Here is an 18681-nt window from a genome sequence, read left to right as displayed (position 1 = left end):
GCATGTTTTTCTCTCTCATTAAGAATGCAAGAGGTAGAGGTTTGTCTTAATTATCTTTCCACCTTCAAGGGAAGGTCAATAAATATTCCCTGAATATTACTGCCATACAACTGAGATGTTCTCTAGCATTTTCCCCTTGGCCAGGCTGCCTCTGAAACACGCCCCAGGAGGACTGCAAGTGCTAAATCAGCACGTGGACGTGACCGGATGGCGAAATATTAACAGGACAGGGAGGGGTTAAAGAAGGGAAGACCGTGGTAGATGGGAAGGGAGAACCGGACTGCTCCAGGAGAGAGTTAGGGGCCAAGGAGGGTGGTTTTTCTGGGAAGCCAACAAAAGAAGTCACTCACGTCATAGGTGTGGAAACTCTTGCCCACGCAGGTTGTTACATAAAACCGGCGCTTGAGCGCGCTGAACCGCACCACGTGTGGAATGTCATTGCTGAAAAGTCCCAAGGCCCGGAACCCCGCAAAAAGCGCGCTGGCCGTGCGCCTTTCTGAGGCCCGTTCCATTGCCGCCGCGATCCCGGCTCCTCTCAGCTCTGGTCCTGAAGGAAAACACGTACCCAGTCCCTTCAGCGTGTCTAGTGGAACAGTCCTCTGCCAGAGCTGCAGACACAAGACCGCTTCCGGCGCCCGCTGCGAATCGCGTTTCCGGAGACTGCCCTCAGTGCAACACATAAAGTTCTCCCTCCAGAGCTCACATGGGAGGCGTTACTTCAGTTCCGAAGGCCAAGGTCTCCAGCACGTTGCCTAACATTGTTCTCCAGCTCTTTTGCGGTAGAAGGAAGCTCCTTAGGTTCCGACGGAACCGCAAGGGCGGGAAACAAAGAGGGAAGCGCGACGTCCAGGAGAATGGAGGGGAGTTCGACGCCTTGGAGATGGAAACGATTTAAACATGTGATTATTTAAAAATGTACAAAAACATGAGAATGGAAAAATTTAAACACTGGATAGCTGATGATATTAAGGAATTATATTTAATTTTTACATGTGATAGTAGCATTATGATTACGTTTTTAAAGATCGTCATCTTTTGGATACATATTGACATATTTACAGATGAAAACTATAATGGGACATTTCAAAGGTAACAGAGGGATTCACTCACAGACCCTCTGGGGAGTAGAACTAATTATTTGGGGGAAGGGAACTGCTCACTTGGGCAACTTGGATAAGTGTAGATTCCTCCCAGAAAAGGAAGATAAATATTAAATGTTATTAGGACCCCTGGATTAAGTCAGTATTCCTTGAGGTCGGCTGTCAAAAGCAGACAGTAGAGGTTCTAAAGAGGAGCTCATCATAATGCAAAGGGGAGTCTGGGCAGTTCATTAGAGCTAAGTGCCTTAGGATGCTGAAGAAGACTGATTCCAGTGAAGTGGGTGTCAAGACGCCTCACTCCTCAGGAGCCAGCTGCCTTACCAAGATGTAGGTTTGGGGAACAATCTCTGAGCATGTGAACGTTAACTAAAACAGTGGTGACCTTAGAGCCCAGGACCGAATTTCAACATATGGAATAACCTCTTATCTTACTGTTTTATTTCCATTTCATTTCGTTTCGTTTATGAAAATGTTTTGGCAGCCTATTAAGGTTGGGGTCGAGTGACTAATGTAAATATACTTGTACTTGAAAGAGATAAAGAGGGTCTGTCTCTACACAGATCAGTGTACTCTCTCGGGTTCCTTCCAGTTCTAAAATGTAATTATTTTATTATGAAACAAAAGTCACTTGTTAGCTAATTTGAATATCTGACTCATACATTCTTGAACAAAAAAAACTTGATTTATTTTATAGTTCTTGGCACAAAGCCTCAAACACTTTGGATGTTAAGATCATTAAGGGGCAGATGCTAACAGAATGAGAGCTTGTTATTTAGTCCTTGACATGTTGTACTTACTTGTATTTTCACTTGTACCCCGGATTTCTCAATAGGAGTGCACATTTTCAGCCATGTTTGTGGTATGACTTAAAAGTGAACAAGTTGCTAATTATTTGCAAATTTTATTTAAATTAAAAAAGAGGGGAAAAGGGCATCTCATTGTACTATTAACTTATTTATTAGGCTTATTTTATTTTAATAGTTTAGTGGGTAAGCTCCATAAAGGTAGAGAATTTTTTTTTTCTGTTTTGTTCATTAATACATAACAAGCACCCAGAACAGTGTCTGGAACAAAAGGGGTGCTTAATAAACATTTTTTTTTAAAGCTACATTTAAGTACAAAAATGCTAAAAATGTGGAATATTCTCTCTTTTTTTATGTTAGTCATATTCCCTCCCAAAGTAATGAGTTGTGTACTTTAACATCTCCAATATTTAAACTCCCTCCTGTAAGAAGATGTGTATCTCTGTCCTTTGCCCAAGACTTGTAACAAATCCTTCATGGTGGAGCAGGAATAGGAAGCATTTGACTTACTTTGGCCAGTGCATATGAGCAAACATGATGTTCAGCAAGTCCCAGCAGATGCTTGAAGAGTCATTTTCTCTTTCTACCAACTCTCTTGCTCTTTTCTGTTCCCAAAAGAGAAAGGCATGTCTCAAACAGGAGCTGCTTTTTCAGCCTGGGTCCTGAAATGAGGTCTGTAGACAAAGCCTGCGGCTGACTTGAGGTTGCCAGTTTGTAATGTGAGTGAGAATTAACTGTTGTTGCAAGCCAGTGAGACTTGGTGTTTGCTTGCCTTCTAATTACAACCTAGCAAAAGTCTATGTGAATTTTGGAGAAATGTGTGAAAATTAGCATCTAAAAATAAAAAAATATCGTTTGTTTTACTTTATAGAAGTATTAAAGCTGTGTTACAGAAAGTGAGGACTGGGCCACAGGTTCACAAATGACAAATATCCTCTAATATGATGTTAAGGTTTCCAAATTATTCATGTTCTTAGTTGTGTGTCCAAGGATGACACAGAACAAAGGCTCAGTGGATCTTTGATGATTGAATAAATGCAAGTTTAATATTTTTATTTTCCATTTTTTGGGGAAAAGAAGGGGTAGGGTTGTTTAAAAAGAAACTGTGGGCCAGGCATGGTAACTCATGCCTGTAATCCCAGCACTTTGGGAGACCAAGGCAGGCAGATCATGAGGTCAGGAGATTGAGACCATCCTGGCTAACATGGTGAAACCCCATCTCTACTAAAAATACAAAAAACAATTAGCCAGATGTGGTGGCATGTGCCTGTAGTCCCAGTTACTAGGGAGGCTGAGGCAGGAGAACCACTTGAACCCGGTAGGTGGAGGTTGCAGTGAGCCAAGATCGCACCACTGCCCTGCAGTCTGGGCGACAGAGTGAGACTCCATCTCAAAAAAAGGAAGCTGTGAAGAATAATGATAGGCTGCAATGACATTGATTGATAGTTTCCTTTTTCCTTTTGCACAGAGCAGGTGACAGGAATCAGATAGTTTATCTGATAGTTGCTGCTGCCAATTCAGTTTCTGACTCATGATGGACTTTAAAACAGTTTATTCTTGGGAAACACGTATTTAACGTTTAAGTCATTTTAATTCCTTCATTCTTTTACTCAGCATATCTATTGAGAACTATTACGTGTTAGATACAGTACCAAGATAAAGTATGGGCTATACTCTTAAGATATTAGTGGCTGGGCGCAGTGCCTCACGCCTGTAATCCCAGCACTTTGGGAGGCCGAGGTGGGTGGATCACGAGGTCAGGAGATCGAGACCATCCTGGCTAACATGGTGAAACCCTGTCTCTACTAAAAGTACAAAAAATTAGCCAGGCGTGGTGGCGGACACCTGTAGTCCCAGCTACTTGGGAGGCTGAAGCAGGAGAATGGCGTGAACCTGGGAGGCGGAGCTTGCAGTGAGCCAAGATCACGCCACTGCACTCCAGCCTGGGTGACAGAGCAAGACTCCGTCTCAAAAAAAAAAAAGATATTACCAAATCTTCCTCAAACTCTACATCCATTTGATATTTACCCTGAATCATTCCATAAATTTTATATCTAAGATATCTGCTCCAAACATAATCTAAGTTCATCCTCAATACAATTTGGAATGCCCTGCCACTCTCTTCCACACAAGAATAGCTGGCAGAAGGGAGAGTAGAAGAGGGAAGGGTATAGGGGCATACAAATACTGCATTTATGAGCACCATCTTGAAAAGTGGCATCTCAGCTTCAATTGCCAAGGCAATGATCTATTGACATGAGAGTTGTTTATAGAAAGCTTCTTAGCACATTTGTGCCGCTGTAACAAAATACCTGAGATTAGGGAATTTGTAAACAACAGAAATGATTTCTCACAGTTCTGGATGCTGGGTAGTCCAAGATCTAGGTGCCAGTGCCAGTAGGTTTAGTGTCTGGTGAAGGTCTGTTCCTCATATATAGCACTGTCTAGGTGTCATCACATAGCAGAAATGACAGAAAGTGCAAAGGGGGATGAACAGTGTGTCCTCACATGGTAGAAGATGCGAAGAACAGAAGAGACCAGGCTAGTTTCCTCCAGCCTTTTTATAAGGAACTAATCCATTTATGAGGATGGAGCTCTCAGGATTTAATCACTTCCCCAAATACAATGGGGATTTAAGCTTCAACATGAATTTTGGATAGGACACATGTTCAAGCCACAGCAGGAAACAATGTGAAATATGCCAAAGAATGACATCCTCTTTACATGTTTACTTTTCCTGCATCCTTACCATCCCAGGTCACAATTTTTGGCTTGTTCCCTAAGATATTGGGGCCTACCTTCATCTTGCTCATCCCTTATTCCCACTTCAAATTAAATCAAGATTAATTTGCCTTGTCTTGGCATTCAGGCAAGTTGTAGCATTAATCGGTAAGAAACAATAACCACCCACACAGAAAAACAAAAACAATACCTTTACTTAAGTAGCTCACGGAATGGGAAATCAAAAGGATGGTGAGGGCAAGGTTGATTAATCTACTTGTGTAATTATTTAAAACTTCAGGCTCTTCCCTTCTTATTTCTCTGCCATTCACGGCTTCATCTCAATCCTGGTCTAAGGATAATCGCTAATTGTAATTACCACTGCATGCTTCTTTGTTTGTATCTCATGAGAGGGGAAGACTATCACTCTACTGCCTTTTTTTTTTTTTTTTTTAAAGTGAGGAAACATTTTTTCAGAGTTTCCCCTCAAAAACCTTATACTTATTGTTCATCACCAAAGGTGGCCATATGTTTATCCTGAATAAGACCCGAGTCAAAGTACTTGCTTACCAATATGCTTATCAATATTAGCCTGGTTACCTCTATTAACTCCAAGCAAGGATATTGGGACACCCAGACTAGGTTAGACTAATCCAGATCCATCCCAGGAGCTGGGATCAATCCCTAAAGCCCTCTGGTGGATGAGGAAATAGATGCAAAATTAAGAAGTGGTAGAATCCATGTTGAGGAGACAATTACAATATCTATTAGTTTGGTAATGAGGATAATTTCCACTTAGTGGAAGGCATTTTTTATTTTAAAGTCTCAAACTTTAATCTCAAGTAATAGAAAGTGTGCACTTCAGAATCAGCCAGATGCTATACATACTAGTTGTGCTACACTGGATATTTCACTCACTGAGCCTTTTCTTGCATCTATAAAATTGGGATAGCACAGAGCTCACAGGATTGTTGCAAATATTTCATAAGGTAGTATAAGAAAAATAACTGATAAAACTACTCAGTAAGCGGTGGTTTCATTTATGACAATCCTTGTCTTTACTTCAAGAATAGTGGAGAATGGAAAAGAATCTTCCCACCCTCCTACTTAAGCAGAAGCTAACAGGTAGAAATCAATAATTAAGGCCAACCAATGTAAAATTTTTTTCTAATTATATCATGATATTGTTCATGAAATATTATATACGAAGTACAGGAGAAAGGGTTGAAGTGCTCTGCAGAGGAAATCCTAAGAAGAACATGCTGAAGGTCTTACAATTCCATTGGTTGCTTTTAAGATTTTCTGGTTTTGAGCAATTAGATTATGATGAGCATTAGTGTAGTTTTATCTGTTTCTGGTGCTTCATTGAGCTTCTTGGAACTGTGGGTTTAGAATTTTTGTAAAGTTTGGAAATTTACCATTGTTTCTTCCTATATTTTTTCTTGTACCTCTTTATTTAAGAGACTTATTACATGTATATTAGGCACTTGCAGTTGTTTCACAGCTCACTGATGGTCTTTTCATTTTTAAGTTATTGTTTTCCTTCTGTGTTTTATTTTGAATAGTTTCCCTTGGTATGTCTTCAAGTTTACTAATCTTATTTTTTGCAATGTCTAATCTCTCATGATTACCATTCACTGTGCATTTCATTTCACACATTACAGATTTCATATCTAGAAGTTGGACTGGGATTTTCTTTACGTATTCTGTGTCTATATTTAACTTTTTGAACATATTGAATATAGTTACGATAACCATTTTAATGTCCTTTTCTGCTAATTCTAACTTCGATGTTAGTTCTGAATCAGTTTCACTTTTTCCCCTTATCATGTGTTATATTTTCGCACTTTTTTCATATCTGATAATCTTTAATTGTATACAAAATATTGCGAATTTTCCTTTTTGGGTCCTAGGTATTTTTTATTTCTACAGATATTCTTGAAATTTATTGTAGGATTCAGCTAAGTTACTTGGAAACAGTTTGATTGTTTCAAGTCTTACTTTTAAGATTTCTAATGCGGGATTATTGCAGCAATTAGCCTTGGGCTAATTATTATTAATTACTAAAGTAAGACTGTCCTGAGTGCCCTACCCAATGCCAAATGAGTTGTGAGATATTCCAGTCTAGTTGATGAAAATAGGCAATTTTCCTGGCTTTGAGTAAGTAATGGACACTATTCCCTCTAACCTTTCAAATGACTCTTTTCCCAGTATTGGGTAGTTTTCTCATAGCCATGTGAGTTTTCAGCCATGTGCTGAAAAGTACTCAGCTAAATATTCAAGAGATATCCCTACAGGTCTCTGAGCTTCTTTCTCTGTGCACCTCTCACCTGAGGTACTCTGTCTTATGAACTCTGCTATCTTGGTAGAGTTCAAAATTGCCAGGCTGTCAATAACTGTGTGCTTAAACTTTTCAACCTTCTTTCTATTGCCACAAAGCAGTCCTAGACAGAAAACTAAAAATAAAGTTATCTGACAGGCTCCGTAACAGTCTTTATTCCTAATCTTTATAATGGTTACAAACAGGCATTCAAATAACTAAATTTAAAGTATTTTCCTTACCTTTTGCCAAGGACTTTATATTTATAATGTACTTTAATTCTAATAATAACCCTAAAATATAGGAAGCATCATCCTTATTTTAGAAATGTAGAACTTGAGACTCAAAAAATTCAATTTGCAATTAACTTTTATATGAGCTATTATCCTTTGTGTTTAGATATAAATAACTTTTGCATGATAATCATCAGTGAAACTATATTATTTGGTAATCTGTAAATACTGGGTATCAAAAAGTATAGGTGTATTTACAAATTGCAATGCCAGACAAAAGCCAACAGATATTCTCAAAGCTACAGCTAGAACAAAAACGTTTGAGAAAACCTAGTACTTTTGAATAATAAAAAGGAGAGAATACTAAAAAATCTCAGATCAGTTTAATGTTACTGTCTGGTATAATTCTCAGAGAGTTGGCTTGTAAGATTTAGAAAGGAATATAATTGAAATATTTTAAAATTCCCATTTTTAGATAAATTTATTTGATCTGTAGGCTTGATATGGGCTTAGTATGTTTTGACTTCAGTAAATCATTTGATAAATTTCCCCTCACCTTTATTTTGATATGTATAGAATGAAAAAATTGATATTTGATTCTTAAAAGTTAAAGGAACTTTTTTTTTCTTTTTAAACAAAGTACATTGACAAATTACCAGCCTATAGAGTTGCCTCCTTTGTCAGTAAGGAGGGCTTAGTCCTTACCTTTTTTCTCTTTTTCAAAAACTGAATTAAGCAATAGAAAGCCTATGAGGGAGAGTTATGTAATGATAGAACCAAGAGCCAAACTCTCAAGATATCAACATGCTGAGGGGATAGGACAAAAACCGATAAGAAATGGTTAAAAGGAATAAATGTAAAGACCTGTTTTTAGGTTAAAATTATACAAATAATGTGGAACTATGAAAACAGAAAACATAAAAATGCAGCAACAACACTAAAAGTAAACATGCCTTAGTTTGGAATTCATCCACTCCCTCTCGCTCCCCACCTCCACACACTAAAATGACATGCTATGTACAAGAAATATCAAAAGCAAAGAGACCCAGAAAGAGTTTAATAGACAGCATAGATTACTTGGCAAATAAGATGTGGAAATGTTGTAATGGTAAGGGTACAATGATCAATAAATGGCTCCATTGATTTTTTAGGCGTTGGATAAAATGGTTTCAGCAACAAGAAAGCAAAACTTTATGAATACAAAGAAATAAAGAATTATGTCAGCTAGACTTTCTTGTTTTTTCTTTCTTTTTGAGAGGGAGTCTGGCTCTGTCGCCCAGACTGGAGTGCAGTGGCACAATCTTGGCTCACTGCAAGCTCTGGCTCCCAGGTTCACGCCATTCTCCTGCCTCAGCCTCCCGAGTAGCTGGGACTACAGGCGCTCGCCACCATGCCTGGCTAATTTTTTTTTGTATTTTTAGTAGAGACGGGGTTTCACCGTGTTAGCCAGGATGCTCTCGATCTCCTGACCTTGAAATCTGCCCGCCTTGGCCTCCCAAAGTGCTGGGATTATAGGCATGAGCCACTGCGCCCGGCAAGCAGTAGACTTTCATACAGCTGTCTTAGCCTCTGAATGAAGGAGAGAAAAGTGAGAATATAGATTATATAAATAGCATAACTAACAATGTAGTCTCAGTATGTATATATCCAACTTCATATGCTTAAATCACAATTTGCAACTTCCTTTTTATTGAGCATGAAACATTGACATAACTGACCGTATATTATACTAGTCCACCAAGAAAGCCTCAATACATTTAAAAAACCAGAGATGTATGATCCACTTTGTTACAACATTTAGGAACGTTCTTACTAAATTAGTATGATGCATCATCTTGCCCATTACTTTTAATTGACGGTGTAATTGAATTGGCTAATTTTATATTAAGACATCTATGGAATAAATAGAATAAAAGATATACACAAATTTTAAAAGGTAAAGCAGAAGATTCAAAGAAACTGCACTTAATGGGATGACTTTGAGTTGTCTCCTTTCTCCCTAATCCTCAATTCTTTTAGGGGAATTGGGCCCAAAATTTTGTGAAAAATTGTGTGTATTTATTTTCATAGTTCAGTAAAATCTAGTCAGTGAATCCCTACTCAAATGGAGTTAATAGACTTAAAGAAATTTCTCTGACAATGGCATTTAAGGGCTTGGGTCAGGTCTTCAGAGAAAGATTTTTAGGAAGCAGGCATGTCCTGATTTTCCTCAGAACAAAAGAAACTGCCTATTCAGCTACACCCTGAGCTTCTCTGGACAAAGGCTGAGTCTTACCTACTTTTCTATCTCCAGTGTTTGGCTGAAGGCTTGTTCCACAGTAAGTGCTCTTTAAATGTAGACTGGACATATAATGTAAGCTTCCTCTTACCTGTTGGCAGGTAAGATGGATTTAAGGACATTGAACTTCCCCACTTCTGTCATGGTTTAGCCCCAACTAACCCTCAGGGAGTAATTAGAGGAACATGTCTACTCCTAGGAAAAATCAGTGCATTCCCACATGCAGTGGGTTGCCCTTCCCACTGGTGTTTAGAGGGTTCTGAGTGGAAGTTGAGTGAGAGGGTGCCTGTGGCTCTAGCTTGCAGCAGGAATTCAAGAATCGATTTGACATCCCCAGTTCACTTTTGCCTACTTTGTTTCTTCCAGGTGTGAGGAAAGTTCAAGAGGGGAATAAAGAAAAGACTCGTGACATAATTTAAGAAAAGGATGATTGCAATGCATCCTGAAGCTGCCTATCTCCAAATATTTTCTCCTATAGGCAGGGCCAGCAGGTATAAAGGGGAGCAGTCAGTGGGCTCTAAGGATGAGTGGAGGTAAAAACCTGAAGAAAGATAATGTCCCTTAGAAAAGTATGTGTGCAGATTGTCTAACTAGATTTGAAAGATGATTCATAAGAAACAAATTTGAGAACTGTTTTATTAAGAAATATATAGTGTCAATTACAAAGGAATGTACATTTTGAAAAGTGTTCATAAAATAAATTAAAGTACATTCTATAATTTATATGTATATTTATAGTAGCTGTAACAAAAGTACTTCTCAGGATCTACTTTTATATACCACTGTCGCCTGTTAGATAATATTTAAAACTTGGCTTAGAATACTTTCACAATATTTTGCTTGAAAATTATTTCAAATTGCCTCACTATATTTACAACTATTTATGAAACCTCATTTGCTTTCACTTTCTTCTCTTGTAAATTTTTATTTTAACACAAGAAGTGTCATTACATGTAGAAGGAATGTCTGTCTTTTAAATGTAAGTTTTGGTGCTATCATTGAGTTCAATATTTTTCCTTTTTCAGGGAAAAGAGTTCTCCTGCTGCACTTTTGGATTTTCCTCTTGAGCAATGCTTATGCAATTACAGCCGAGAATTACTGCCATGAAGCCAGTCATCAATGTTATGGAAGCTTCCCTCAACATTTGAGGAGTAGTACTTCCCCTGCATTATAAACTTACACAATAAAAACTTACAAAAATAAGTTAAGAAACTCTTCTGTAATTAAAAGATAACTATTTGTGGTCTTCTTTGTCACAGTTAGAGTTAATGTTTCATCTACTTAATAAAGATGATTTATTTTGGTGCTGTGAAATATGACCATAATAAAGATGGTTTACTGTTGTTTCAGTAAAGGTCGACTGAAGCGACGCCACAATCCTAGTAATTGTGACACTTGTTCCAGACATTTATTGGTTGTGACTTTCCTTTTTCTCCTTTTCTTCATCGCCTGAGTAGCATTTATCTGTAGAATATAAGAATCAATAGTCAAAATTACTTTGCACTATCTTTAGTAACTGTTGAGAGCAGGTTTTATTGCCTTCTGTATGCAAATCCATCTTTCAGTGTGTCTCCAAAGCACCTGCTTACTATGTGCTAGCATGTGCCTTTTCCAGGGGAATGCCTTCCTGTTTCTGTACCCACCTACTTTTGCTTCAAGGCCAAGCACCACCTCCTTCAAAAAAGCCTCCGTTAATTGCTCAGACCTTGCTTTTGGAAACTCTTCCAGTGCTTAAGAGTGTGTGTCATTTAACTTGGCTCTCACTTAACATACTTTTCTTTATATTGCATCATAGGTATTCCCCATAGCACTGAATACAGTGTCTTAATCATAGGAAACACTGAATATTTGCTGAGTGATTAAGTAAATGAATAAATTGCTGATTTCAAAATCTCCCTGACAAGATCACAAGTTCCTCATGGGCAAGAGCTATCTTATACCTGTTTATAGACATAATTCAATAAACCTAGTCTATTTTTTGGACCCAAAATGCATGCTCCTGCTCCCCATCCTTCCCCCTCCCCTGCCCCATTGTCTAGATGTGTCACAGACATCTGAAGGCTTATTTTAAAGAGGATTCCAGTATATACCTTTATCTGAATTACCTTTGAGTAGTACACTGGGCCTCCTAGACACATGGTATGCAAATTAATAAAGTCACAGGGTTATTAAGCACAAATCTTAAAAAAATCTGTGAAATCATTATTATTAGTCTTAGACTCTCCATTTGGGCTTGGGAGGGACTGAAATAAATTTCTCCAAACTCTCCCTTTCTCACATGCTGTCCAGGAACTCGATCTAGCTTTTTGTCTGTGCTCCTATTTAAATGAATTTTATTGTAGCCATCTGTAGATTTGCCAGGGTCTCCTTCATAAGAAGGCATGAAGCCAAATAGGTTTCTCATATGGCTGTCTGGTATTGAGTTTCTAATTCAAGCTCAACCCAGATCAGCGCTATGGTTTCAATCCTCAAGCTCTAGAAAGTGACAGTCTTGGCCAGGCATGGTGGCTTACACTTGTAATTCTAGCACTTTGGGAGGCCGAGGCGGGCAGATCACAAGGTCAGGAATTCAAGACCAGCCTGGCCAATATGGTGAAACCCCGTCTCTACTAAAAATACAAAAGTTAGTCAGGCGTGGTGGTGGGCACCTGTAGTTCCAGCTACTCGGGAGGCTCAGGCTTGAACCTGGGAGGTGGAGGTTGCAGTGAGCTGAGATTGTGCCACTGCATTCCAGCCTGGGTGACAGAGCGAGACTCTGTCTCAAAAAAAAAAAAAAAAAAGTGACAGTTGTGTCCATCTACCTAGATTGTAGACATATAAAGTCCACTAGGCTAATAAGGAGCAATCATACATATCTGCACTTGTCTGTCTCTGTTCCTTAAACTTGTCACCATGAAGATAAATTCTCTACTTGCTGACTGAAATAAATATTGAGTGCCTTTTATGTGCCAGGCATTGTTCCAACTGCATTTACATGCGTTGACTAATTTAATCCTCATAAACAACCTGTATAAGACTAACTGATATGATACTTACTTTACCCGTGAAGCTACAGTACACAGAGGCTAAGTAATTTAACTAAGTCTTCACAGAAGTTATAGGGCCAGGATTCAAAGTCAGGCAGGTTGTCTCCAGAGTTCCTATGCCTAACTTTCCACTACACTATCTCCATATTTAATGCTACACAAGCATTCAAATGCAGATAACTACGTGTGCAAAAATATGTAAAGAGACAGCAATAGCGCCCATACAAGCAATTAAGCAAACATAGGATAGAGATTTTATGTGTAATGTAATTATACATTTAGCAAATAAGCACACAATAGTTAAGTGATAAGAACAAGAGGTGTTGCTAACTTTGGACTGGACAAGAATCTCTTAAGGAGCCCCATAATCTGAGATTTTGATGTTGAAGCTCTGGGTTGAGTACCTGGGAATTGGCATTTTTAATAGCCATACTCCTATGCTCCAGCAATCAAAACATTCTCCTATAGAAGTCTCACTCATCATACCTTGAAACATTGCCCTAAGGTTTAGAACCATAATTCAGCCAAAACAGTATCAGAACCCTAGAAATAGGTGAGTTTGAGTCCGGGTATCAACGTGGGTCTAATTGACATCCTACCACTTTTACCAGGCTCATTTGCTCTTCGAAAGATAAAACCTAAAAAAAGTCAGACAACCACTTCTGCACCAAAGCCCCAGTTTAATTTGAGCTTAGCCCCAAGGTACAGCAAGCGTCTGAGGCTTCGGGCTTACCTGAGTTTCCGAATAGCCTGGGCACCAGATTGCTAAGGCAGCCTTAGTTTTCATGGCGAACATTTCTTTGGCGAGTGACACGCAGCCGGCGGTGCGATTGAAGGTTAGGCTCTGGATTTCAGTAAGGCAGTGTGGCTGCTCATAGGCGGCAAAGTTTACGAGAAAAGGAGAAAACACCAGAGAGAGAAAGAGTTGGTGAGAATTGAGTGAAAGGGAAAGGGAGGAAGGTCAGGGAGGAGCGGGGGACACAAGTCAAGGGTCAGAGCGAAGAGGTCACGGTTGAGTAGAGCAAGGAAGACTCAACCGCGGGGGAGCAGGGGCGTGGCGAGGGTGGCGGAGGGCGCTCCTCGCGAAAAGACTGTCACCCACGCTCGCTCCTCCCAAGTCACCATGGGGCGGAGGCTGCCAAAATCCCCAGCCCGAGCGCGGAGGCGCCGGACCCCAGCAGGTGGTGCCCCTGACAACGTTCCCTTGTCCCAGTTCCCAATTTGCCTTTCCTCCGGATAGAGACTTCCTCTCCCTAAATTGGAACAGAAGTGTTCTCCCAAGCTAGGCGCAGCCCCGCGCTGGCAGCCCAGATGTCCCCTATCCCCCGGCGGCGGCGTCCCGGAACCCAGGCACCTCTCGGGGTTCTGCACACCGCAGCATACTCCCTCTCCAAAATGTCTGGCGTCTCCCTGGAGAAAGCCAGCAGCACTGAACAGTCCACTCACCCGATTGCTACAGGATACGGTGTTGTTGAACTCGGTACTTTTGGTCTGGAAGGAAGAAAAATAGGCAAAGAGGGTAAAGACTTTTAAGTCCACAAGGAAAATCATCCCTCCACCCTTTGCTCCCGAGCTTTAAAAGTGCCCTGAAAACAGTTTCCACTCAGGTACCTGTTTCCTATGTCATTGACAAGGCAGTGAAACAGTCTTTAGATAGTGCTGGCTAGTGCTTGAAACCACACCGAAAGGTTCAGGTCTCAGAGGGCGACCTCCCCCCTCCCTTCCCTCAAGCCATGACTGCACATACCACTATGCTTGTGAGTAATAATGCCATTCTTTGGATGTCCACATCTGTAGTGTGGCCATTCATGAATGCAAACTCTATCTAGAAATTAGGTTAATCGGGAAAATGATTACTACTGTATGTTAAAAAAAATTCCAAGTACATCATATTTTGTGATAAATAGCATCCTGAAACATCTAAAACACTGGAGAGACCTGGAGCACAGCATCAATCCTTAGAGTTTAGCTCATGAGAATTATCTCTCTTTTACTCCTCTTTCTTAAAAACACAGCTCTTAACCTCCTGCTGTCTTTTTACAGCATAGTCAGAGTAGCACTTTAGCAGAGGATAGACATCTTTCGATGCATAATGCGCTGTCTATCAATACCTGCTCCTCATCAGCATCTGCATACTTAGAATGTGCCAATTTCTAGATAATCATTTTAGATCAGATATTTGAATATCACTTGTAAGAATTCTTGACAAAATGTGGGGCCATGATTTTTTCTAAATTATTTTTCTTTCCTACAAAGTTAAATTGTAGAGTGTGTGTAAGCCGACTCGTCTGATGAAAATACATTTGTTTTAAAAAAGTTTCTTCACTTACCCCACTCATATATGTAATCAGGTCTTTAGAAATAGTACTGAGATAGGCTGCTTTAATCTTCTCAAAGTCACAGTTAGTGAAGTCGTAAGTTAGCACCAGCCCTACAAGTTGTAAGATGAAGATTTTCCTGAAAGAAACTGACAGAACATATAGTAAGGCGAAAGGGAATGTACGTGGAAACCCAATTCCACCCCAGTTTCACACTAAACTCTTCCCACCAAGAGTGTAAGAGATCTGAAAGGCCTGCCTTAGGGGCCAGTGCTCAAGCACCAGGTTTTGCCTCTCATTTCCAGTCCACAGGAAGCCCTTATTCACCCATGCTGTTGCCTTAAGTTGGAGTCTCCCTGATGCTCCAGAGCTTTCTGGCTGCACTATATAACACCTAAACGCCTACGGGCTCTTTTCTCCTAGGCCAATGATTTTCTACCATGTCATTCTTTTCCTTTATAGAATTCTGAACTGATGATGTGAAAGAGAGAAAAAAAAAAGGAGTAGCTAAATCTATGGAATTTTAACATTAGTAAAGTCATCAGGAATTTCCCTCACCTTCCTCCTTTTTGCTTTGCCCTAAACACTTTATAAGTGTGAATGTCCTTTAAGAAATGGATACCAGTGTCTTTCTCCTACAGGGCATTTCCGTGACCAATCCTTTCTATTTGGGAGAAACACCTTCTGAAACCAGCAGCCACTGTAAGGATTTGGAGTCCTTGCATATGACCCGTGCATTCTGAACGTCTTTGAGCATTTCGTGTGGCCACTTTCAACTAGTGCTTGCCCTTCTCCTTGGCTAGTAAGAAACTGTGCTTACTTATGGGGTGTTTTGGATGGTGGGTGCAGTCTCAGTCTTCGACAGCACTTCCATGTGAAAGCATTAAATGTTCAACCGTGACCAGAACCTTAGGGGCAGGAACGATAAGAGGTTGAAATAAATGGTGAAAGATCTGATGTGGCTTGTTCTCAAAAACTCTACTTTTCAAATTCCCCATATCAATTTCAGGAAAAGCGCCTACTCTTGGTGACTACGGGCGCCTTAGGGGCTGAAGGGTCCTCTAGCACTTTCTAGTAGGTGTCAAGAACTTTTAAAACTACAAATTCCAGCGCCCAGCCACCTTCACAGTCCCACTCTTAAGGCCAGCGTTAAAAGTGAGGACGCGACATAAGAATCGGAGCCAGACCGCGCTGCTGGGTGCGCAGCGGCGAGCGCGCACGGAGAGGATGCTGTCCTGAGCTCGGCTCTCCCCGAGGCGGCGCACGCTTCAGTGCGCTCTGCCTCCCAGAGGCTTAGCCCCGCGCAGCGTAGACTGGAAAACGTCTGTCACCTGGGCCTCAGCGCGGGCACCAGTTTTAGAGAAAGGAGAAGCATCGAGATGGCGGGCTCAGATTTTTACTAGCAAACTCCTGTTGATCCAGAAAAGAGTGCTTAAAAGCGCAGCCAAGTGAGTCAGGGAGAGCGCCCTAGAAGATGTCTGTCTAGCAGTCTTCCGAGTTCCAGCAGCACCAATGGAGGGTTGAAGGGAGGGAAAGGCCGACACCGATTAGGTTGCTGAGATGAACCCCCTGCTCCGCCCTAGCTTGGCTCATGCGGCCCTGGGCCCTCTCTACACCCAGGTCCCCTCTCTCTCTCTTTCCCTTTCGCTCCCCCGTCCGTCGCACCCCCCTGCCCCGCCCCCCGCCCTCGCGTGTCGCAGCCTGCGTCGCTCTGGTCCTTGGGAAGTTCCTAGGAGTCATCGCTCGGAGAAAGGAGATTGGACGCCGTGTGTGAGTCCCAGCAAATGTCACAGGCCATGCGGTGCCTGGGGAAAAGAGCAGGGAAATGTCGAGGGATTCGGGAAAAGAGTAGGGGACAAACCGGAGCCAGAGTTGAATTCTTCTTCATAGAAGGCACTCGAGAGGGCCAGAAAACCTCTGATTCACCGCTGACTTCAAAAATGGCCCTTTTCTAGAATTCTTCATGTGTTGTACTCAAGTCACCACAGCATTCATCGAAAAAAAAGTCCGCTGTTCCCCCATCACCGACTTCTCAAGGTATTGTGGGACGATGCCAAAACCTGATTAATCTATTGTGACATCAGAGATTATTCTGGTCGGCAGCTGGACATTACATAGGCAGACAGGAGCTAAATCAGATTTCTTCACTGGGCTGGGATAGCTCCAGGAGACAAAGGAAGGGGCATGGTGGCTGCTTCTGTCACCCTCACCTCACATGCCTTCCCCTCTAGTGATTTGCTGTAGGGCCAGAGAGTGTGAGTGCCCACTAGAACCTTCAGCTTCATCTCTTGATTGCTGATGGGGGCAAGAACAGCAGAAAGCAGCCTGCACTGAGGTTCGACTTGCATTCTTCTGGAGGTATAACCAGGCTGCCTCCCTTCTTTTGTTTCCCCTTTCAAAAACCCCTTGTGTCTATGATCTATGTAGAGTCTTTGTTCAGATGAGGTAGGCAGGGTGTCTCCTTCTAAGGCATCCCAGGTGTCTCTTTGTCTGTTAAAACATTGCTAAACACTTGTTCCTGTTGCCCCAGTTTCCTTATCTGTAATTATGTGACTTCTTAGATCACCTGGATTATATTACTTTTCTGCTCAAAAAGTTATGGCAAAACAACCTACTCAAGACTGTTTTGAGATTTACAATGATCCCTCCTGCGTTGGCTCCAAGCTGTCTTTCCAGCCCTATTTCCTTCATTCTCCTAGGCTTCCAGCAAACAGTTTCTGAAGGTAATATGCTCTAAACATGCTCTGAGCTTTCTTTTTCCCAATCTGAGATGTTAGATTTTAATGTCTTTCCATGTTCATCTCATTTGATGTCTCCAAAAGTGGTCTCCTACCGGGATGTGACCTCATTATCCTGTAAGCCATATCTATTTTGGACTTCTTTCTATGGCTTCTATAGATTACTTAACATTTCAATAATGTTTTTCAACCTTTTCTCTATTAGATTGGGAGTTCTTTAAAAGTAGGTCATGTTTTATAGCAGTTCATTTGTTCACTATTTACCTTTCCAGCAGCATTTAAAGTGATTTGCAATAAATACATTGGTGTCAAAAGGTAAAAAAGCAGTCAAGGTGAGACAAGAGAATGGAGCAAAGGAATAAGGCGGATTAGAATCTGCCTTATTAGAATAAGCAAATTAGAATAAGCTTATTAGAATAAGCAAATTAGAATCAGGTGCAGGGAAGGCCATAGAAAAGCATTACTAAAAACTGGAGAATTATAACAATTGATCTCAAAAGTGAGTTCTGAGCTTCCAAACAGCCACTACAAGGGGCAGACTGTGACAAGCTCTACCACACACAAATTCATCATGAAAGCCAGTTTTTCTTAAGCTAATGGTCATCATCATAACCACAATAGGGCTGTCTTCTGTACTACATGTAATAGATATTCAATGAATTCTCAATATGCTTAACCATATTAACCTTCTATGAAGATCATTGTCAGGAAGCAAATTCTTTTCCATTGAAAGAACCTCTCTATAAAGGCTTCTTTTTCTAGCTCTTTGCTCCTGTCTTCCTGGAATCTACTTATGTCTCACCTTGGGCAACAATTCAGACCAGGGCCATCTGTGAAAATTCAGAGTGAGCTGAAAAGCTTCCTGTTTTCCTTCTTTTTTCATTTGTCCAAATGCTGAAGGAGTGAACAGTATCTACACACCTAGTTTGGGAAATCCTAGGTTAGGTCAAGAATGGTGTGTCTTCCACATGGAAATAGAAGTGAGATCATTTGTAACATTCTGTGATTACTCAGGAAGCTTAGGCAATACTCTCACCCATGTGATGGACTAGAAAATGATCCATGACAGATCTCTTTTCTCCTACCCTCACTGAAAAGATAAATCACTCATTAATTTTCTTAATACTTTTATTTCTTGTTTTAA

General features: G+C 40.7%; 2 protein-coding genes across 5 annotated transcripts in view; both read right to left on the bottom strand.

Moving 5' to 3' along the window:
• Positions 1 to 661, bottom strand: part of WDR36 (WD repeat domain 36) — a 34906-nt gene extending 34245 nt beyond the window's left edge. The window contains exon 1 of one of the 2 annotated variants that reach the window (XM_055298360.2): positions 351 to 661. In XM_055298360.2, the coding sequence (XP_055154335.1) occupies positions 351 to 512 (162 nt within the window). In that variant the 5' untranslated portion in view covers positions 513 to 661. The remainder of the gene's footprint in view (positions 1 to 350) is intronic. The other variant, XM_063612899.1, reaches the window with a different exon arrangement.
• Positions 662 to 10073: 9412 nt separating this feature from the next.
• Positions 10074 to 16297, bottom strand: TSLP (thymic stromal lymphopoietin). Of its 3 annotated transcripts, none has more exons than XM_063612617.1 (5): positions 16200 to 16297; positions 14812 to 14948; positions 13928 to 13972; positions 13215 to 13349; positions 10074 to 10919 (listed from the first exon to the last, which is right to left on the bottom strand). In XM_063612617.1, the coding sequence occupies exons 2-5, from the start codon at positions 14818 to 14820 to the stop codon at positions 10791 to 10793; spliced, it is 318 nt and encodes a 105-aa protein (XP_063468687.1). In that variant the 5' UTR covers positions 14821 to 14948; positions 16200 to 16297; the 3' UTR covers positions 10074 to 10790. The 3 variants fall into 3 exon arrangements, with proteins under 3 accessions (XP_063468687.1, XP_063468686.1, XP_055155062.1); XM_063612616.1 differs by lacking the exon at positions 16200 to 16297 and adding an exon at positions 15127 to 15160; XM_055299087.2 differs by lacking the exons at positions 14812 to 14948; positions 16200 to 16297 and adding an exon at positions 14093 to 14201 and having other exon boundaries at positions 10650 to 10919.
• Positions 16298 to 18681: the final 2384 nt, after the last annotated feature.

The sequence above is a fragment of the Symphalangus syndactylus genome, chromosome 11, assembly GCF_028878055.3.
Source record: "Symphalangus syndactylus isolate Jambi chromosome 11, NHGRI_mSymSyn1-v2.1_pri, whole genome shotgun sequence".
Lineage (NCBI taxonomy): Eukaryota > Metazoa > Chordata > Mammalia > Primates > Hylobatidae > Symphalangus > Symphalangus syndactylus.
The sequence above is the reverse complement of the archived record's forward strand: the minus strand, read 5'-3'. Positions and strand labels throughout refer to the sequence as shown.

Coding starts and splice junctions, on each gene's coding strand:
- TSLP (XM_063612616.1), bottom strand. Junction 13,973..14,811: donor TGATTACATATATGAGTGGG/GTAAGTGAAGAA, acceptor TCTTCCTTCCAG/ACCAAAAGTACCGAGTTCAA. Junction 13,350..13,927: donor CCGTATCCTGTAGCAATCGG/GTGAGTGGACTG, acceptor GCCTATGAGCAG/CCACACTGCCTTACTGAAAT.